Genomic DNA, 23,060 nt, shown 5'->3' on the forward strand with positions numbered 1-23,060 from the left:
CAGACTTAAAGCATGTGTTTAAACAGAGCTTTCATTGCTGATGCTGACGTATTGGGGCAACTCTAAATCCAGTTCATATCCTGTACCTGGAGGGTTCAGAACCAGGGCAGATTTTTTATGCAGATAATCAAAATATGCATGAACACAGAGCTACACATTCAAGGTGAATTTTATGAACTGGAAAGAGGAATTGCTGCTCATGTGGCACATCTTTCTAAAGGTTCTCTTTTCTCTCTTAGGACATCATTTGCCAGAAGAACACTGTGAGTACAAGTTTCACTATGACTGTTAATGCACGACTAAGATCTGGTCTCTTGATATGAAGTTTACAAACTTTTTATGTACACTGAAAGCATGACAAACCAAACATGGCTCAATGTAGTACCTGAAAGCAGGTTCCTCAATTTCTGCTCTGTGTCCTCTATAACACCGACATGTCATTTATTTTTGATTTACTGTATATCTGAAGTGTGAGACACCTGCATGCCACTTTCACTTCTGATACATATCTGATTTAAATATCCTTCAGTTGTACTGCCCCTCCTTTGTTTTTTTACTCTGTAGCATCAGGAATACCTGAAGCATATTTTACCATAACAATGATCTCAATGTCTATGTCAGGAATGTGGAAAGATTACATAATGCTCACAGCAGCAGCATATTGATATAGTTGGGTCTGCATAGAACTATGTGGTGTAGGCGGACATTCACAATTCGGTGTGGTGGTTCTGCCGAGACAAATGAGTGGGCCACAATACTATCTGCAGTATCTAGGTGTCCTTGGTGCACCCTGGTCCATCCATCCCTATGTCAGTGAACACTTAGCCTCTTGTAGGTCGGGAGCTTAGGGGAGAGATGGGGAGTAGTTAGCTCTCTCTAATGGAGGAGTTCTGTCTCTTGTTTTTTGACTTCATGCCAGCAGACACAGTACAGACCTTGCTCTGTCTGCCGGTCCCAGTGACAGACAGGTCAGAGGGGGAGACACAGCAGTCATCTTGGAGAGCTCTGCGGGAGCCTACTTTTACCCTCTCATCCTCATTAAATCGAAGCCCCCACCCCACTCATAAGCCGGCTGATATGTGACTCACATTGGCAGCTGCTGCTAATGTTCACAAATCTCCATCTGATCTGCCTGGACACACTATTCTTTTTTAAGATGCGAGAATGTATTACAGAAGCCTGTGTAGGAAAAATCATTTGGAGCGATTTGGAATCGACAGAGGGGCTCAAGATATAGGGCTGGTTGCAAAAGGCGCACATTAAATTTTGAATGCCGATTCTGCATGCTAAACTCTTTTTAGTCCCGGACTAATCTTAACCTGTGTCTGTGAAACCAGCTCTTTAATGATATTTTAAGATGGGATGTCATGTACACGTGTCAGTTGCACCTTGTCTTCGTGCTTGCCTAATTGTATGGGAGACTTAGCCCTGGCAGGCTTGTAATGTGTGGCTAGCTAGACTAAGTGGTTTTGAAAAGCAGAATAAGGTGGCTTTGTTCAGCAAGAAACAGGGTGTATTGTTCAGTCCATGTGTGGAGAAGTATTTTTGCATAGTAATAGCTACTCTTTAACCCAGAAAGTTGTCCCACTTAGCTTAGCCGTAAAGCTGTTGCATAAAATAGACTACACATATTTATCCAGTTACATGGGCAAATTAATTATTCCTTGAGGATTTTATCTTGTTTCATATTATTTTATATTCACAGAAAATACATTTTAAGTTGGGCTAAGATCTTTTAGTAAAACATTCCAATCATACAAACATACTATGTTGTCTCGTTTGAAACTTGCAAGGATTTGATGGTATGGAAATCACAAGAATTAGAGTTTTGTGGTCAAGTCTTATCGACTATCCTATTTCTCTTTAACTGGTTGGGTCAGGTGATATTCTACACCTTAATTACTGTTACTGAAGTATTTAAACGTCTTTTCTTTAAGCTGCTTCTTATAGTTACAGCTTTAACAGTGTTCCATTATCTAATAATTAATGAGACCTTTGTTTGGAAGAGTTCTTAGACAAAGGACATGAAGGCAGGGGTGTCATGAAAGTGCAGTGTGTTATTGATGTGCAGTTATGTGTTCTGGCTCAGCATGAAAGGCAGGCGTTAAAAATAGAGGCACATTGTGTCCATGTGATTGTCACAGGATTATTTTTGAAAAAGTCTCACCCATGATGTCACAAAACAATGGGGAAACTATGTTTTTGTTTCCTCAGTCGGCTCGTAATGCATTCTCTTTCTCTTGAAGCAGAAACCGATTTACAGTAAAATAACCTCAGTGCCTCTCAGGATGCAGGTGGAGGGAGCAGCCATTTCAGGCTGGCTCTTCTCTCTGTAGACCACGCTATGAGTCAGCTTTAGAGAAGTGCAGATGTTCAGGGACAGACATTTTTTTGAAATGACTGAAAGAAATAATCTTTTGAGCTCTGGATTTATCATGCTGTAGAATGACCTGGTGCAAATCCCATCACAAATGTTGTGTGCAAACAGAGACCAGCACGAAGCTTAAGACTGAATTGATTATTACCAGCAGCTGATTTGCATATAAGGGCAGTTCTGTCTCTAAAGTTCAGTGAAACAGCATAGCTTATACGAACAGATGGTTTGTTTAAGGGGGATTGTGACTACATTACATTACATTATTGGCATTTAGCAGACGCTCTTATCCAGAGCGACGTACAGTTGATTAGACTACGCAGGAGACAATCCTCCCCTGGAGCAATGCAGGGTTAAGGGCCTTGCTCAAGGGCCCAACGGCTGTGCGGATTTTATTGTGGACACACCGGGGATTAGAACCACAGACCTTGCGTGTCCCAGTCATTTACCTTAACCACTACGCTACAGGCCGCCCCTAAGGCCTGGCCTTGTTATTGCATGTATATGTAATACATGGGAATAATACAGATGTTTTAGTAAGTATTCTGTTGTAATTTTCTGTAATATTCAAGCATATTAGATTGTGCTGTGTGCCTCTCTGAGTAGAGAGAAGATGAGGGGCTGGGATATTGCCTATTGCTGTGTTTGGGTCCATGTGTGATAAGATTTGACCTCTGCTCTAGATTTGACATTTTTTATGACTTTGCATTCAATGCATTGTAGTCCGTTTCAACATTCAACAATTCTCTGTACTAATGCTGAAACTGCACAGACAGTTTTAGGTTTTTCCGGTTATGCAGATTTCCACATTTCCATAGAAATCATTCTCTTGGTTGCAAAAGCAACCAACGGTTGTGAAACCCACTGGCTGGTGTCCTGTACATTCCCCCAGACATGCACAGGGAACTACACCTTCATCCCCTACATGGTGACTCCACACAACAAGGTCTACTGCTGCGAGAGTAGCCTAATGAAGGGCCTGACCGAGCTGATGCAGCCCAACTTCGAGGTGCTGCTCGGCCCCATCTGCATGCCCCTGACGGACCGCTTCATCCAGCTGCTGAAGATTCCCCAGGCCAACTCCAGGTGCGTCTCGCTCTACCCGCCTGTCGCCACGGCTAAATTCGCGGCTCAAATTAATCAGTCGCACTTCACGTCTGAGCTCAGCTTCTTGTTGTAGTCATTGTTCTTGTTTGTCTTTACAACTCAGCCCAGAGCAGGAAATTTTCATTCACTGGTGAGATGAAATTCTCCAAGGACTAATGTGAAAGGCTGGATACGAAATTTAAAAGAGACAGCCGTTTTTGTATAGGAATGAATCAGAGGGTTAATTTCTGAAAAATGTGAAGTGCAAGCTCATCTCTTCAAGAAAATGCAGTTTGTCTTTTTACCCTTTTTAATCCTGCATTTTTCTCAGAGATGAAAATGTCCAAATCATGTGTCATTACTAAGCCTTTGAAATTATCTGTTGTATAAAAAATTCTAGCATTCTCTGTATAAAAAATCTATTCATGTGTGGTTGCTGAATCCTTGTAGCCTAGGTATTTAACAATGAAGAAAAGCAATGCACACATTTAAAGATAAAGTATTTATTTGAAGATTGTCAAAAAAGAATAAGTAATCCGAAAAATAATTTAGCTTGACAGGTTGATACACCGACGATACGCTGGCAAATGGAGTTTGACTGTCGACTCTGTCAGTATGAGGTAGAGCAAATGAGTGATGATGAATCCAATCTCCTGTAATTGCAAGAAAGCTTGTATTAAACATTAATTAGGCTACTAATAAGGAACAGTTTGTTTTTTACCTGAGTATGCCTTTATTCTCATTTACTGTATACTCTCATACGATAATTCTGTTAAGACACAATTCTTATGCATTTTGTTTGCTTGATATGTAGTTTTTGTCTGTATTTTAACATTTTACCATTGCCTTTAGTTATTAAATATTCATTTTATGCTATTCATTGTAATCTTTACATGTATAATATTATATTATTTTGTGCTCTTTATGACAGTGCTCGCTGTTATCCAAATTCTCTATTGCACATATTCTTTGTTTAGCAGGAACCACAAAAAGAAAACAAATATTGGCTTACTCTGAATTCAGTGTCTTACTTAGATTCAAACATTAGTCCTTAGCTACTGTGCCAGTATTAAACAGCCCTGTGTCAGGTCCAAGAAAAGTCAGTCAGGCCTGAAACGTTGGCTAAATTCTGAGCTTCTGAAAAACCTACTTGTTGCTTCGAAAATAACAGAAAATAAAGTGTCAATACTTTTGGTTTAGAGCAGAGGCATGACTGTAGCATCACAGTTATACAGAAATAAAAGGCCAAATGTATTCATACTGTGTTCCATTTAATATAATAAATGCAAATGCACTGCCAATTAACAGCGTTACCCGGGTTTTTCATCAATCACAGTTTAGATTTTCAATCTGGTGCTGTGTGAAACCTTGTTTGTACCAGTCTCCAAGGTTTATCAGTGCAGCATAAGAACACATACTGTGCATGTTGAATTTTTGAATCATAATTCTACACCCATAACCTCTTTAGCCGTGTTTTTGGACACATTTTTTGAGGTTGCAAGTTCTCGGGAATCACACAAGTAGTAAGCTGGGCTGCTGCTGTTTTGGACCTGGTTCACCTGACATGCTGTTTCCTTCTACAGCCAGTACTTCCGTGAGACCATTCTGGCTGAAATTCGGAAGGCAAGGGAACTGTACACGGGGGTGGAGCTGGCGGCAGAGTTGGGAAGGATCCAACAGCGACTGGACAACGTGGAGTGCCTGTCGGTTGATATTGTCATTAACCTGCTTTTGTCCTACAGGGATATCCAGGTATGTGGTATTGCTCTGTTCTTTTTTTATTGAACTTTTTATCCCACTGTTTGAGCTTTTTCTTCCAATTTGGGATGCCCATCTCATTTTCTGGCTTCATTGTTGTTATGTTGTAAGAGGCTTTATGCATTCATATTCAGCAGGTATCTCCTTACCCTCAAATTTCAATGATTTGCTGATGTGTGATCATATTGTAGGTTTGGGGGAGACAGGAATAATATCACCACCAATGTTTTTATTTTAATAATTGCAAGATTAGCTAGCATGTTCATGAGACTTCAAATTTGACAGTGTGAGATGAGGTGCAATTAACTTGAAATTAAACCTATGCCTATGTGTGGGGTATTCTTAACTGACACTCTTGTCCAGGGAAACTTTTTTTGTTGCCATTTATAGAGCTTTACATAGACTTGTTCTTACTTCGAGCTGTAGACAGTTCAACTGATCAGTTTGTTTCTATTTGGACTTGACATTATACTGTATATACAGTACATTATATTGTGCAATTACTGGTTTAAGGCTACTGTAGGATACATGCCTACTTCTTCTCTTCTCTGTAGTACATGAGTGTATTCTTCATGATAACACGGCATTTCTCCAGTTTGCGGGTCACTCAGTATAAGACAATCTGCCAATTGCTAATAATGCTAATAATGTAAATTAACTTTGCTTACTGATGCCTTGGTCTCCTACACTCTGTGACTGGATGTCAGAGGAAGTTCAGCTGAGCAGTATTAATGTTTAAAGCAGTCATCTATCACATCTGTCACATCACTGCTAGTCTTTCAATGGCAGCCTCAGCATGTCTTTGAGAGGTTGTTACTATCACAATTCAGCACTCGTGTTGCCACGCACGTTCCAGCTACGGGCACCAGTTTCCGGCATGAATAAATAATAACAACAACTAACCGAGAGGACAGGTTCAATTATTTAGTGCATACATTTACACTGAGAAAACTATTGTGCTGTGAGTGAAGAGATTCCATTATTAAAGGAGTTTTATGAGCGAATATACTCTCGCCACAAAGGATTCTGGGACAAATTACTCTGAACATCATCGGCTTACTGTACATGATCAGTGTGGTTGACTAGCATTTCTGTTCTATTTGCTTCCATGGTCTAAAGGATTATGAATCCATTGTCAAGCTGGTGGAGACACTGGAAAAGCTTCCCACATTTGATCCCGTCGCCCATCCCCACGTGAAGTTCCACTACGCCTTCGCTCTGAATCGGTAAGGTCGGCCGGGTCTGCTCCCGCCCGCATGTAACATGTGCCAAAGCATGTGAAGAACACGCAACAGTATTATTAACGGCCACAAAGTGTAGCTACAATCACTGCGGTAGGGTGTGTCTTTTTTTAAAGGATAAAGGTTAAAGGATACCTCTACAGCCTCTTAATTGGTTTGATTCTGCTTATTGTGGAATGCTTCATAGAAAACATTTTACTACTGGACATGGGCATGCTTGAGAAGCAGTGTAAAGAGACTTGTTTTCTGAGTTGAAAAAAGACTGCCTTTCAGCATGTTTAAGTGCTTTATGCCGAGCCCTGCTGTGCCTTTTCTATCTCCACTGAGAGCCACAGGGCCAGCAATCTTAGCTTTTCAAGTGCATGTGTCAAATGACTCAGCTCCTTTGTAGTGTTAAGGTAATCTCATAGCTCTGCCGTAATAATTATTTCAGCCCATTTGTAACTTTCAACTCTTTATAGTACTTCTTTAATATCTTAAAATGCCCAAAATACATCCAGTAAAATTATACAGCAAGCTAATTACAGTAGACTAGGTACAGAGTATGCTGATTTTCCAGCAGTGCCTGGCATAGCATGACTGCCTGCAGTGACTTTCTCCTGCCTGATGCAGAAAGCTAAGGAAGGCTGTGTTGGACAGGCAGAACAAGGCTTCAGCTAGAGGTGGTGTTGGTGTAGACCAAGCAGAAAAAAATATGTCCACCTATTTCACCCTGAATCACCAAACTCGAAACTTGTAGCCACCCAATCATTCCTGACAGGCTTATAGCTCCTTCCCTCTTCACCGCTAATAGTGATTCAGAAAATTTACAGAAGGAAGGGTCTAAATTCTTTAAATCGTTCTTTGCTTTCACTTATTTGCTGTCAATTACTTGAGCGACTTTGCTTTGTCATGCTGTGAGCCCAGTGGAACAGTTTGTTTGAATGATGTCTCAAGAGAGAACAAGAGGACCGTATGTACAGCTCGTCGTTGCAGACCGCTGCATAGGACAGAGCGTTCTGGGCCCTTGTTCCTCATGTTTTCTGTCTCAAGTGCCTCCAAAAAGAAGAGTTGCACATTTAAGCTGGCACACACAAACAGACGCACACACTTAGTCACACACACACACACACACACACACACACACACTCACACACAATTACTGTCTCAAGAAGCACACACAACCCTAATAAGCAATAAGAAGAGGCCAATGTTGCACTACAGTGAAACCCGCAGTCTTGTGGTCACACTGCGACTGCTTGGTTTCTCCTGAGATGAATGTACAATAATGGCCAAGGGTTAATGGATGCTGCCTCCTCTGCTCATTGCTTTATTCAGGAGGAACTTGCCTGGGGATAGACAGAAGGCTCTGGACATAATGCTGCCCCTGGTGGAATCAGAGGGGCAGGTGGCCTCTGATATTTACTGCCTGGTAGGACGCATTTACAAGGACATGTTTGTGGACTCGCACTTCGCCGACACCGAGAGCCGGGACAGTGGCGCGTGCTGGTGAGGAACGAGTCACTCGGAACTCATGTCTGTTACTCATTTCATAAATGTGCCAATTTCAGATGTCAAGGATTCCCCCTGACTCCATTGTTTGAAAAGTGACTTCATTGGAAGACTGGATTTTACTTGGCAAAGATCATAGGAAACAACACTAGATTTGTGCAAGCCAAAAGAGCATGATTGTTCCTTTCTGGATTTAGTCATGCCACATGGCTCGCAAATTAATTAAAAGTGCAGTCTGACTCCCCCCATTGAGTTATGTCATTCTACATTGGGAATGAAATCTTTGAATAGTGTGAAGTCACATTTTCACACTTAAGCATTCAAGGGAACAGAAACCTCATTAAGTAAGTGAGGCTCTGTACAAGTGCCAAGGCTTTTCAATATGTGCCTCTGTGTCTAATTTGTTATACATGTTATTGCATTGTAACAGCAATACAGGGGAATTGAAAGAGCAATTAAGTAAAAGCAGTGGCTGAATTAGCATGAGCTATTTTTTTGTCTGTTTTGTTTTTTTCATGACAGTGGCAGCTCCATGAAGGGGGCTTTGAGTCTTTGAGTTCTAAGAACGTTTGTGTACGCAGACACTGAGCATGCTTGCTTACCGAGAATTGCTGTCACCTCAGGTTCAAGAAGGGGTTTGAATCAGAGCCAACGCTACATTCGGGGATCAACTATGCCGTCCTGCTTCTGGCAGCAGGACACCAATTCGACACCTCCTTCGAGCTCCGCAAAGTTGGTACGTGTCCACTTCGGATGAGTTATCCCCCACAGGTGACAGAAGTTGCAGGAATACACCGTCCATATATTTAGTTCTAAAGGAGATCTGTTCAATACCTGAGGAAAGCTGAGGAAGTGTCTTGTTGTCACAAGGGTTAATAAGGGAGGAATTAATATACTGTGCAAGCTATATTGTCATTTGCAATATGCTTTGAGTTTGTTGTGAAATCTGAAACTTGGAGTGATTCAGGAATGTGAGAAAATGAGAGGGGAAGCCTAGATTATGTTGTGTTGTTCTCTATTGAGGCCACGCAGGACATGTAGAGACAAGACTTCTGACAGGACAATCAGCCACTTTTTCTGCGTAACATTTAGGGCAAGCATAAGTGGGCTTTTAAAAGAATAGCATTGTCCTACATGTGTTAAGCTGGATTCTTAAAGGTGCAATTCAGTTTAGGCCCCCGTGCTGTAGAGTGTAGCAGCTTACCAGAGATTTGAACCGACAACATTCCAATTACAGGCTCTGGCCTCTAATCATCATGACAGACTACTTTTGTCTTACCTGGGATTTTTAAGGTCAGCCTGAGAAGTATATCTATTTGTAGGAGGGCGTAATGCGTCACACATTAAGGGGGTGTGGCTCTCGCAACACTGAAGAAACCCTCCAGGCGAGAACTTCTGTGCACACACCGTATTGACAGCTAACTTGCTTAATAAATGGTGCTTTAATATATACAGTATATCACAGAAAAGCTCACATTTAGGAGAATCTACAGATACATCTACAAGACTCAGATCCAGTTGCATTCCCTGCTTTACTCCCTGCTTGACTCAAACTGTAAAATTCCTGGGTGATGCCACCTGTGAGGTAAATGGTTAATGCACGGCACCAACCAGCTTGTTAGGAGCATTTAGGGGTGCGGTGTCTTGCTCAGGGACACGTTGACACACCCAGGGCGGGTATCAAACCGGCAACCCTCCGACTATCAGACGATTGCTCTTACCTCCTGGGCGACATTGGCTCAGGAGATCCTCTCCTCGCCCTGTATCACTCATTGTCATGCTGATGACTAACAGTGAAGGCCTGAATTGGGGGATAATATATTCAGTCCTAGTTATTCTGGCTGACCCTGAGTTACTCCCACAGGAGTGAAATTAAGCAGTCTACTGGGCAAGAAGGGTAGCCTGGACAAACTGCAGAGCTACTGGGACGTGGGCTTCTTCCTTGGGGCCAGCATCCTGGCCTGTGACAACATGAGAGTCATCCAGGCATCTGAGAAGCTCTTCAAACTGAAGGCCCCCATCTGGTAAGAGACTAGTCCCCGTATGAACCCCAGTCCCCTCCTCTCCCCTTGAATGCACTGCCTGGCACTAGGATAGATTGATGACATCATTACATCTGCTTCTGGAACATTATCGACCAGGAAGATGCAAAAATTTACTTTTTCATAGCAATGTAAAATAAGAATGTAGAGAATACTTTATCGATTCAGTAGGTTTTCTTCATCAAAGTTTATTTTAAAATTGCACTGGCTTTAAGATTTTGGCAGTGTTTCAGCTGACGGTTGGTAAAATATTGATGTCTGGTGTCTCTTTGTACCCTGTACTGGAATTCAGGTATCTGCGTTCGATTGTGGAGACAATATTGATTTACCAGCACTTCAAGAAGCCTGGTGTGGAGCCACAGGCCCTGAAGCAGGAACTGGTGGATTTTTGGATGGACTTCTTGGTGGAGGCAACAAAGAAGAATGTGTCATCAGTCCGCTTCCCAGTGAGTTGCCCTCATGTTGTGTTCTTTTTTGACTTAGCATTGTCCTTCCTGTGATTCTCAGTAGTTTTTCTCATTTGCGCATTAGACTACTCATTTACTCTTTGTATTCATTTATATATTTCTCCTGACATCACAGCCTTTGTGTGCATAATGCACAGAACTGTACATTGTATCACTTTGTTTGGAAGAATAGGTTGCTGTGTGTCTCTCATAGGTTTTGATACTGGAGCCCACTAAAGTCTATCAGCCTTCGTATCTGTCTATCAACAATGATGTTGAGGAGAAGACCGTTTCCATCTGGCACGTGGCCCCAGATGACAAGGTATGAAGAACATGTGATTCCAAAGAATTGTTAATTTCCTCCTTTGCTTTTTTTAAAGAAAAAATGACCTAATTTACTGGCAACAAAACAAAATCACTCAATCATGAAACGTCTTTGAGCAATCAGAGCTCAAAAGAAAATATAGCAAGCAACATACAATTTGCTTGATACGGTCTGCTCCCATGAGGGTTAAAAAAAGAAGACAGCTACAACCAGTTCATTTAGAAATAATATAGGAAGATTAGTGATTGTACTGTAGAGCTTGATGACAAGTATTTTTGTCTTATATTGAGAAAATAATTCACATAATATTATTATATTATATTTTACTAAATAAGACATAAATATTGCCAATGAGGTAAAACAGTTTGACTCATTTCAAGATTTGCCACTGGATTAAGAACATTTAACTTGTCAAGCAAACATTAACTTAAAACCATCTAATATTTTCTAGTTGAAAGAAAAGACTAAAACGCTTGTTAAAACAGCCAATTTTTGCAGTGCATGCTCTATGAATATTAGTGTCAAGCATTTCCTTTCAACACAAGAGCTTCACTCGAATATGCTACCATGGTAACTGCAGTTGCATACAATTTCGGTTTCATATTGAGATTCTCAGAGAACTTCAGGGAGATGGTGGGGGGTGGTGGTGTAACAGTATGGAGGTGTGACCAGTAACCTGAAAGTTACAGGTTCATATCTTGTGTCAGGGTTTTTGCTGGATTGTTAATATTTCATTTTCTAAGGATAAGTATTTGCTTAGCAAATATATATTCTTTAGTCTAATGTTGTTTTGTTGCCTCCTGTACCCTCAAATGGCAGAAAGGGATTCATGAGTGGAACTTCACGGCGACAGCAGTTCGGGGTGTGAGGTCAGTCTACAGCAACGACACCGTGCTGCAGTCTTCCAGTCAGCTATTTTCCTCAGTTAAGCTGAATGCAACCATTATATTTTGTGACTCAAGTCACAAAATCACAGCAGTTGCCAGTGACCTTTTCTGAAGAGCTATAGAAGGAAATGTTTGTTATCAGGATGCAAAATTTTCTCCCTCCGGAGGCTGCAATTTATGTCAGGCTGATCCCTCACTCCAGTGGGCTTCCCTGAAATGTTGCTAGGGAACGTCTCAGTCTTAGTGCCCACTCTTCCTCCAGATGCTTTGAGAACCAATAGCAAGTGCACAATGCCACAGTGGGCTGAAAACAGCTGCTGTTTCATTCCCACGCAACAATATTAGGCCTAGTTTAACTGTCAAAAGATTGGCAAAATCCCCAGACCTCCTCTCCCAAATTAACACCAGGGAGTGTCTGGAAAGAACTGTGAAGTGATGTGGGGGCTGTATGTAACTTATGTGTTAGACCACCGCTGTGATATCTAGCCCAGCACAAGAAAGGATAGCAATGTAGATTTGCCTTTTATTTTAATTAAACGATAGAATTAAAGAAACACTAATCTTTCTCCATGGCGCAGTTTATATCACGTGCGGAAAGGGCAACGGCCATTTTGTAAATGCACATGCAGAATGAGCAGAACAATAATCTGGGGAGAGAAAAGACAACCAGTACTGCCAGCATCGCCCTGCATATCCATGCTAAGAACATTTCAGAGAAGACTTTTCTCTCCTCTTTTCTAAATCTTACCCTCTCTTGCAGCATTTCCAAGTTTGACGAGCGTAGCTGCTTTTTATATGTACTCAACAACTCTGAGGACTTCCAGGTCTACTTCTGCACAGAGATGCACTGCAAAAGGTCTGGCCCACCTCATTCTCATTCCATCTGACAGGCTACAAACTCCCTGCACGATTCTATTCAAGGCCCACACACATATTTGTTGTTTCTGAGCTTTTCATATCACACTGGAGCTTTTGATTTGTGTTCCATACTGATCCAACTGAAACAATGGTAATTTTGTTTGAAGTTTGTATGTTTTTTGCATTATTATTGAACGATGTTGTTAACACAGGGAGCTGACCACAGCAGTCGGAGGGGCAGGGGGAATTGAGCTCTGGGGGCAGGGTTAGGGATTTTTCGAAAAACCTACGTCACTACTCTTTGCGAATATTTTGTGGGCATTTTAGATACTAAAACCAGTAAGAGAACGCTAATGCAAGCCAGTACTGGCTGACATACCCTGGCAGAAACCCCAATCGCTCCTAGCTGTTTGCAGTTGTGTGTTAAATGCATCCTTATTCCTTGTGACAAGGAGATTGCAGTGCATGTCAGTGTCCATGTGAGTTTCCAAGTCACAGATTTTGTGTTGTATTGAAGTGTGTGACACGTGTCCCAGTTGGTGATATTTCATAGCTGTGTGCGTGCTGTGTGTCTGCGCTTGTGCGTGAGCCTGTTTAATATACAGTAAGCGTCTGTGGATCAAGGTTTGTGAGATATGTATGTGCTGGTGTGTGGATTAGTGTTGACATAGTTCTGCTTGGACTGCAGATTCTGTGACCTGGTGAACAGCATTACGGAGGAGGCCTGGAAGGGTTCGGAAGAAGGAGACTGCGACACAGAGGCTCTGGAGGTGAGGAGAAGGAGATCTCTCCACTGCATACCTCCGAGACCTGTTTCTGTTATTCTCACCCACCTCCTCCACTTTCTCTCACACCACAAGATTTACTATGCAGGAATCATGGCACAGAGGTGGAGCTGGTATTTCTGAAAATGACAAGTATAAACAAAAGAAAGTATAAAGGCAAGAACAGGCTGTTCAACCCATCTACCCTCGTGTTTAACTACAAACAAGAGAGTGCCGAGCACTGTCTCAGGCCTGGACTCGAAAACCCTTAGGGTTTCTGCCTCTTCGACATGGCCTGGCAAGCTATTCCAAACATTCACGACTGTCTGTGTAAAGAAATACTTCCTGATTTTTGCGCTTAATTTACATTCTGATAATTTTCACATTTTCTCCTACTGACATCCCACAGGCTGAAAAATCTATTGTACTTCACTTTGTTAATCCCTTTAATGGATTTAAAAAAACTCTGCTTTTACCAAGATTAAGAGAGAAGTATCTTAAGTCTTTGCGCATTACTCAGGCATTTTCATGCCAGGAACCAATTGGGTTGCCCTTTTTTTGAAAGCTCCACCGGCATGGCATGCCCGCTGCTTGCAAAATGTAGACCTGGCACAGTGTGAGCATCAGAACCGGTTATGATTCTGTTTGAACTGTGCCGCTCTTTAAAAACAAAAGCACACCAGATTTTACATCCAAGTGTCCTATTTCATGTTCAAATGTTTCCTCTTAGATTGCATCACCTGTCCTGATATTATCCTGTGTCTTGTACCTGTTCCCGTTACCTCATGTATCCCCATGTTACCTCCTGACCTCTACCTGTCACTCAAACCGCTGTATTTCACCTTGTACGCCCTGTGGTTCTTTAGCGTGGCTCATAACTTGCTACAAACCTCTCCCAGCACTCTCTGAAATATGGATATTTGGCATCTGCCCTGAGTGTTTTTCTTTCTTCATATTGAAGACCTGTCAGTAACGTTCCGCCTTGCCTTCTGACTGTTTCACTGTTCATACTGCATCTGTTCTGATATTTATTAGCTTGGCGTTTTATGGCTGTTACACTGTATTTCTTATCTGTCCGTACCTTCACCCTGCGTGCCCTGTTTTTTGACTCTAGTATGACTACGAATACGACGAGCATGGGGAGCGGGTGGTGCTCGGAAAGGGCACCTTTGGGGTGGTGTACGCGGGCCGGGACCTCAGCAACCAAGTGCGACTGGCTATCAAGGAGATTCCTGAGAGGGATAGCAGGTGAGCAGTCCAGATTCAGTCCTCATGGGACCCACAGTACTGAGGGGGAAAGCTTTGCGAGTTGTTGTACAGTGCACAGCGAAATAAATCTTTCTACCCACCTGGAAGTCTAACAGCAACCAGCAGCTGTTCAGTGCTATTTTAGAAAACTGGATATCAGCTTATAAAAGCCAAAAATATCAAGCAGTGCGTTTGCGTGAAGCTATCCTTTGTCATTATTTTCCTAGAATAGGCCCCCGATCACAGGATTAGCTGTAGAACCGATTTGAGTTGATTTAGTGAGCTCATTAGCTTGTCAAATTATGCTCCTCTCTGACATCATTGACTTCCTGGAGCTGTCTGTGTTTGTAGCTGTGACAGTTTTTCTTTACTTTTTGGACTTAACAGCTGGTAACACTGTAATTGCTTCTGTTGTTTTAGTATTGCTGTTTTTAGATTTGCCTAAAAGAAAAATTGCTTTGGTAGATTCCCTTTTGATTATCACCAGTGACCGATTATTATGATCAGAGAATGGTTTTTGTATTTATAATTTTATTTCTATTCTAAGATAAACCAGAATTTACCACAATAATTACAGCAAGAAACTTCTCATTTTACACAGTAAACTAAAATAACTGAAGTGGCTCACTGATTTAGCACAATAATTACAGGAAGAAACTTCTCAATTTTACACAGTAAGCTAAAATAACTGAAGTGGCTCACTGACTGAGAAATATTCAATAATGGGATGCTCTACTTGAAATGTTAATCTGAGTTTAAATGGCCATGCCTGGTGATGGGAATTGTGTTTCATCTTTGAAGAATTGGGTAAGCATTGGGAAATTACAGAACACTAAAGGTCTTATATTGGTTTATTTTTTTTGTAAATGTGCATCCATAGAGATGGCAGTTCAAATGTAAGCTTCTACAAATGTAGCTGAAAGTCTTGTGGGAAGCCACTGTGAGCTGTGGGGTTTTATACCCTCTCCAATTACAAAAATAGCAACAGCTGTGGTCGCCAAAGGAGAACTTCAGTTCCATGTTGAATTTACACTTATAGAACTAGTGGCATCAACAAAAAAATTACTAAACCATGGTCATTGAGTTGTGTGTTGAAAAACCATTTCAAAATGGCCTTCCCAGGAATGCCAATTACCCGTTTCTTTATTCCATTTACACAACAATTTGGATCAGTCATGTGGGCTTTGGAACCAAATTTATTGGTAATAAAGTTATAAAAGGAAATGGAGTACACACTCAGCAAATTGATTTAGGTAGAGTGTGTATAACAATAAGTCTTCATTATGCTATTATTTTGAGTGTTTAACTGTTGAGAGCTTATATGTGTACTAAGAGTAATTTCAGGACTTTCAGGAATGTTACAGTCCATAGTATTAGTCACTTAAACAGCCTTTCTTCATCTGAGAAATAGTTTTGAAGACCTTTTTGTTCACAGCCTGACTCCGACAGGATGATACATGCTTTTATTAGACTTGATTCCTGCATTGCCCTTTTTACTGATCTCCCAGAAAATTCTATCGATGGACTGCGGCTTGTTCAAAACACAGCTGCAAGAGTCCGAAGCAGGACAAATATATGAGAGTACACATCTCTCGCCCTGTTCCCTCAATGAAAACATTTTGCTAAAAAAATAATGACAGATCTTGAGAGGAGGGTTTGGACAACCAAAGGTTGGCGAAGTTCTGAACAAGTGCTGAATAAGGCTCTCACACAGGCTATGGAAATGCAGGTCTCGATGGCTCACCGTTGTGTCATCAGTGGCAGAATAAGCAAACAAAAAACCAATCTGCATTCAGCAGTGTAGCATCGAGTGTTAGTACGAGTAACCCCATGGTAGTGTGTCTTTCATGTTGTGCAAACAGTCACAGATCCCATTAGTCACAAGTGCTCAATTCTTGAAATGTGTTTATTATATGATTTCAGGGTCTAAAACCAGTTACTGTGTCTGGTGAATAAAAACATTCACTTGTCCCCAAAACAGGCTTCAATTGAAGGGTTAGTTCGGCAAACTTGCATGGCATCCTTGGTCATTCGCGTCTCTAGGGAAGGGTCGTCATGCATTCAATGTCCTCCAACATAGATCTTCAGAAAGGGTTTGTGACGTCATCTTCTCCACCTGCAGGGGAGACATAAGCAAGCACGAAAGTCCTACCATACACAAGTAGGAAAACACTGGGACGTAACACCTGGAAAATACCAACATTCCTTAGCCAAGCCCAGTGTGCCCCCGCCCCGCAACACTGGCTGCACCAATGTGCCATTTGAGGGTGATTCAGGAAATTAGGGCCCATATAAACGGCAGTCAGCTCAGTCATGACTTGTCTCCAATGACAGCCATTCGCAAATAGTTTTTACATTGAGTTCAAAGAACAATTTGTCTTGAGAAACAATTCTTGTAATATCTATTTTTTATCTGACATCAGCATGATGGTTTGAGGCTCATTTGATACCTTGGACCCTTGATGACTAAAGGCCATTTAGCCAACAAATGTTTTCCATACTGTATTAGCACAATTTACAGCATAATCTTGTCCCACCCCCCAATTCCCATTGCGATCCATTCAATTGCAAAGAGTTTTAGTATCGCTTGTTGGATAACCTGAAAATAAGATATCCAGACCCATGATATTGATAGGTCACAGACCTAGTCATGGAATGCAAAGGATATGCAACCAAATACAAAACATGACATATTTGACATTGTGTTAATTTGTCTGAAGCACTGAAATGGAGGACTACATATAAAAAGTGCTGTAATTACTACATGGTGAAAACAAAATGAATATACGCTCTGGGTCTGCGCTTTGACCACGTGTGAATTGTTTGATTACAAACAGAGAAAATAACATATTAAATCAGAAAAAGACAAGGTGACCCCAAATTATGAACGGTAGTGTAAGTTACTGACATTTTTAAAACAACAGTAAAATCAATATCCTGTCTGGCAGTGGCAGAGCTTGTATTTCCGTGCAAAGGGCATCCTGTTTGCCACTTACTGCTGTGTTGCTAGAGTATTTGCTAAAGAATTGTCCACAGCTTCTCGGCTGCCAGATTGTTCTTTGTGGCCTCATACAGCTTGGTTACGTCTTTCAGTTTCTCCTCCTTAGCCTGACAGGTGTGCTCCATGGCCATCAGTTTCTCCTCAGCCACCTAAGCTTTAAGGCAATTTCTGCCAGCTCCTTCTCATTGCCCTGGTTAGACATGGCTGTCGGTTTTCTTAAAACCATTTCTGCCAGCTCTTTTTTCCTATGTTCATGTTCCTCAGCCGTGGTTACCAGCTTCTGTGTGGCTCTCTCTAATCCAGCAGCACTTTGAGTTGCCTCCCCTATAAGACAGCTGGATGATTTTTGTCCAAAATAGACAATTAACACATTTAGGATATAACATATTGTTGCATTGTTGCGCAACCCAAGTCTTTGGCACTAGCATTGCCCAAGAAGGGTTTCACTCAGCCAGAAGAAATTCTCAATTTAATTTTAAGAAGTATGGTTATTTTTGTTCATGACTGAAAATGAATATGGCAGTGAACATGCATGGTTTATTGTTATGAATCATAATTTGAAGTTGTTTTAAATAATATTTTGATGACTCATTGTAGATGTGTTCTAAACTCAGATTAATTTGCCTGCAGTTTGGTGCATTTTGCCCACACTATTTAATCCTTTTGATATCCTCATTTTTATTCCTCATAATTATCAAGGCAAGCCTTTCTCCGTAATTTTCTAGCATCCGGATAAATTATGGTCTATAGTGGTATGATAATTTTTTATCCATGCTTTGGTCAGTAGAAAAGAACTGGTCATTAAGATGCAGTACAAACACTTTAGTACCACAATGCACAAATGGGCAACATTCAAAATGGTACTAAATATATTTTGACATGAATTAACATATTGAGTGTGTGAATAGTCCACGGAATTGCTCACTCATACACTGGCTCACATTCGTGCACTTGAGCATGCTGTGGAGAACCTTATGTGTAGGCCTGAGTGCTGGTAATGAACCAACAGAGAAGGGAAGCGTTGCCTAGCAACAAAAAAACTGCCTCTTACTTCCCCACCTTGTCTGCCTAGAATAATTGCCAACTGATTGTTCCACCTACACGAGACTAATTATCTGTCTCCTTCAAACCACCAGCTCTGCTCCCATACATTGTTAAAGTAATCAAATCAGAAGTTATTAGATACATTAACTGAAGGCTTCGGGCATTTTCATGAATAATCTAATTAAAACCATTGAGGCCATCTCAGAAAAGTTGCCTGCATGCCATTTCCCCCCAAAAACGAAAAAAGCTGATGTTTGTGTTGAGGTGTAAGTTGCATTTTAGAAAGTGAGGGCATTTTCTTATGGTTGCTGTAAGATCTCAATTTTGTCAGAAATGTTTCCTGACTGCCAGTAGTCATCGGCCCTTATCTGAAGCCAGCTGTTCCCTGTCTTCCAGTATTCTCTTGTGTAATATGTCGCTGAGACTCTGAAAGCAGGATTAATCACGGACAGCTTGTGGACCAGAAGCTTGAGTCAGAATTCAGACATCGCTTAGCATTCTGTTCATTTCTTTCCCGCAAACAGCCTGCAGAAAAGTGTCAGGCGCATTTTTGAATACCTGATAGGGAAGACTTCAATAACAGTGGCCTTGTGTGGTTTTTCCAGTAAAGGCACATGTCTATGTCTGTGTGTCAAAATAAAGATGTAGTTATTCATCTCACGGCTTTGGCGGTTAATTATTGATACCAATGAACTTAACACTGAATATCATAGTAGCCTCTGCATCTTTCAATATTAAATGAACCCTGTTAGTATCACAGCCTGCATACTAGCCTCACATACTTCATTGTGAATGTATACACTTATACTAATATACTGTATTACTTATGACTAATGACCAATTGTTTGTCTTTAAGTGTAAATCCATTAATTTATTTGTCATCTAAAGTGCCACACGTACCCTGCCCACATGTGAAGTGTCAATTGCTCATTGGTCAATGGAAAATAAATTCCCCTGGGTGTCTCTTCCGGACTCCAGGTACTCTCAGCCTCTTCATGAGGAGATTGCCCTTCACAAGCACCTGAAGCACAAAAACATTGTGCAGTACCTGGGTTCCATCAGCGAGAATGGATTCATCAAGATCTTCATGGAGCAGGTGCCTGGAGGTGAGACTCAGATCGCTGCTTGGCACCTGTCAGCACTGCATGAAGTTTTGAAGGCACAGCACCTGTGCAATCAAAGTCAATTCACTGTGCTATGTCCTAGTATGTGGTTTGTGACCAGACTTTGTTTGGAAGGATTACAATGTTGTTACTTGTTCAGGAAACTGGTCAAATTCTACTTGGATTGAAGCTAATAGATTGATTGTTGATTCCATTGATCCTTTTTTGATGTGAAAAATGATAGCTTCACAATGCTAAAATCTTTATTAAACCAGTACAGTACTGTATATAGGAGTTCGCTTATGTAATGCCAAAATGTAAGTATGGTCATGGGCTACATTATGTGAAAATACTGCACAAACCCACTGTCTGTAACATTCAAGAGTTTAATTTAGCCTGTGTGTTGCTGCGTTCAGTTATTCCGTGCTCCTGAAATGTATGCTGTACATTGCAAATGTAAGTCATTTCCATCATCACCGTTATTTTCATGGATCTGTTTGTCTGCTGTTCCCCAGGCAGCCTCTCTGCGCTTCTTAGATCTAAATGGGGCCCCCTGAAGAACAATGAACCCACCATCGGCTTTTACACCAAGCAGATCTTAGAGGGACTGAAGTACCTGCATGACAATCAGATTGCACACCGAGACATAAAGGTGTGGTCTTGTGGGTGTTGCCACTTTGTGTTTAACCTGGGCTTATGTTAGCCATTCCTTAATTGTTTTATCCCCATCGTCTAAAAATCAACACCGTATTATAGAAGGAAGGGAGAATGTATTAAATCATGTGTTATGCTTTGTAAGTGAATTCCCTTCCCAGTCTAATGAGGGGAAGCTACTAGTGTAGAAAGTAATTTAGGTGAATGTATGTTTGCCATACACTCATGAAAAAGCTTTAATTTCGGCCTCATTGCACATTAGTACTACCTAAATGATTTTGACAACCATTTGGTTAAATGTTAATCATCTTTGATTGTTTATTGCATGCTTGTGTTAGTATCAACATCTGTCAGTCCTCAACATTTGAATTTCTAGGAAATAGACCATACATGATAGTGCACTAGCTTTGCATGTATAATGTTTACTGAGAATTTTAGAATTCCCTGTGTTTGTCCTGATGGAAACAGTCCTAAAGAATGACCTTCTCCAACAGGGTGACAACGTGCTCATAAACACATACAGTGGAGTGCTGAAGATTTCTGATTTTGGAACTTCCAAAAGACTGGCCGGTATCAACCCTTGCACAGAAACTTTCACTGGTGCGTCACTCCAATCTCTCCTGGTAGACAGGAAGTTTCTATTCAAGAGTCAATGTAATGCTTAAAATACATTTCTGTATTTTTAGAAAACGGCAACAATGCATTTCATATTTGCAGTACATTTGCTCCGCCCTGAGCTGACCTCCAAAACACGGGCAATGATCTGTGACTCAGGGAAACACAAACAAATACCTCCGAATATTACCTTAAAACATTTCAGAATACCTTGTGAAGTCTGTACCGAGTGCTGTATTTGTTGTGTGTTTTGGCCAGTATTTTTAACCTGCAGGCTGGTGAAGAACTGGGCTGTGTCCATGTTGACAAAGCAGCAGCCAATCGGAGCACAGATCAGCCTTGTTTATGAAGATCAGCTGATTATCTCTTGACTCCAATTGGCCTTCACCTCCAGCAGTAGCTGGGAACGCTTCCAGCTCCTCTGCCTGGCAGTGGAAAACAAAGAGGCTCTCATAGCTTCTCAGTAAACCTTAGGGTGCAGTCTGAGCCTGCTGGGCCACTATAACTTCAGCTGGGATCAAAGGCAGTGTATTTAGGTGATGCTACTCGTAAAAGTGAAAACGTATTTACCCTGTAGACTCATTTATCCATAATGAAAAGTGACAGAACATTACTCAGTGTGGTTATGCACATCCAGAGCATGTATCACACATTGGTTGTATATAGTATTAGGCCACTTTGTCCTTGACCTGAGCTGATAAGCAAGGTCTGGGAAATCACCCACTTGAGTGTAAGGCCTGTTTTGTGTAATTGTGTGAGGTGTGTGTTGACGCATATTTTTGATGGCGCAGGGACATTGCAGTACATGGCCCCGGAAATCATCGACAAGGGTCCAAGGGGCTACGGCAAGCCGGCAGACATTTGGTCACTGGGCTGCACCATCATCGAAATGGCCACAGGAAAGCCCCCCTTTTACGAGCTTGGGGAACCGCAGGCGGCCATGTTCAAAGTGAGTCAGTCAGATCAGATGTTTTGCTTGTGTACCCTAAGCACAAAACAAATACGCACAAACGATATGTCCCCAGGGGCATTCTGATGTGACAATGGTATGTTAACTGATATTTCTCTGTCAGCTAGTTTGAACCAAAGACTGTGTTATTTTTGTTATGGAGCAATTGCATATTGGAACCTCCCTCACTAGCCAGACTATAAAAAGAACGGAAAGCTATTTTAGTTTCCACCCACCGGTTCAGTCATACAGTATAGCGTATCCAATAACGTGCAGAACAATGTTTTCAGAGCACAAACGTAAACAGTGGAAAATGGCTAAACCTACAGATTACAGGTCTTTCAGAACCACAAGTCTGAAATTACACATTTGAATGTTTCATTGCACAGTGGTATGAGGTCACTCTGGTGACAACTGACTGAATTTCTTATACTGTGCTGTGGTTGTTTATCATGTTTTATTAAGTGGTTTGCATTTAGCGACAGTGCACACTAAATAGAAGAGATTGCATATACCTGTTGAATTTCTTTTTACGGCTGGATATTAAGCTTCATACATGTGATAATACACTCTCAGAAATAAAGGTACAGTGGAGCTATATTTTTGTTCTTTTAGGAACAGATTTCTCTAACGTACCATTAAATGTACATTCATGTTTTAATGTTCTTTCGGTACTAATAAATACCTTCTACATGCAAAGATTGCAAAAATAATTTTGCAGCTTCTTTGCAGCTTCTTTTATATCATGCAGTAATCTTAATAAAAGCATCAATAATGATAATATCATGTTCAGTAGAAATAGTTTTTCAATGTAAGATCCAGGTCATAGGGTGGCACGGATGGTGCAGTGGATAGCACTGGCGCCTCACAGCAAGGAGGTCCTGGGTTCGAATCCCCGTCGGCCGGGGCCTCTCTGTGTGGAGTTTGCATGTTCTCCCCGTGTCTGCGTGGGTTTCCCCTGGGTACTCCGGTTTCCTCCCACAGGCCAAAGACATGCAGGTTAGGTTGATTGGAGAGTCTAAATTGCCCGTAGGTATGAGTGTGTGAGTGAATGGTGTGTGTGCCCTGCGATGGACTGGCGACCTGTCCAGGGTGTATTCCTGCCTTTCGCCCAATGTATGCTGGGATAGGCTCCAGCCCCCCTGCGACCCTGTTCAGGATAAGCGGGTTAGGA

The 23,060-nt window shown here is 41.5% G+C and overlaps 1 protein-coding gene across 3 annotated transcripts in view; it reads left to right on the forward strand.

The window, feature by feature from the left end:
- The window catches only part of map3k5 (mitogen-activated protein kinase kinase kinase 5), a 48,655-nt gene that overhangs the window by 14,988 nt on the left and 10,607 nt on the right, over window positions 1–23,060 (forward strand). For all 3 annotated transcript variants that reach the window (XM_061241981.1, XM_061241982.1, XM_061241983.1), the window contains 17 exons: window positions 240–263; window positions 3,267–3,460; window positions 5,044–5,212; window positions 6,338–6,444; window positions 7,777–7,947; window positions 8,574–8,686; window positions 9,815–9,974; window positions 10,285–10,438; window positions 10,653–10,760; window positions 11,583–11,632; window positions 12,411–12,506; window positions 13,197–13,278; window positions 14,387–14,520; window positions 19,544–19,671; window positions 20,184–20,320; window positions 20,817–20,922; window positions 21,729–21,886. In XM_061241981.1, the coding sequence (XP_061097965.1) occupies window positions 240–263; window positions 3,267–3,460; window positions 5,044–5,212; window positions 6,338–6,444; window positions 7,777–7,947; window positions 8,574–8,686; window positions 9,815–9,974; window positions 10,285–10,438; window positions 10,653–10,760; window positions 11,583–11,632; window positions 12,411–12,506; window positions 13,197–13,278; window positions 14,387–14,520; window positions 19,544–19,671; window positions 20,184–20,320; window positions 20,817–20,922; window positions 21,729–21,886 (2,091 nt within the window). The remainder of the gene's footprint in view (window positions 1–239; window positions 264–3,266; window positions 3,461–5,043; window positions 5,213–6,337; window positions 6,445–7,776; window positions 7,948–8,573; window positions 8,687–9,814; window positions 9,975–10,284; window positions 10,439–10,652; window positions 10,761–11,582; window positions 11,633–12,410; window positions 12,507–13,196; window positions 13,279–14,386; window positions 14,521–19,543; window positions 19,672–20,183; window positions 20,321–20,816; window positions 20,923–21,728; window positions 21,887–23,060) is intronic.

The sequence above is a fragment of the Conger conger genome, chromosome 5, assembly GCF_963514075.1.
Source record: "Conger conger chromosome 5, fConCon1.1, whole genome shotgun sequence".
NCBI classification, from domain to species: Eukaryota; Metazoa; Chordata; class Actinopteri; order Anguilliformes; family Congridae; genus Conger; species Conger conger.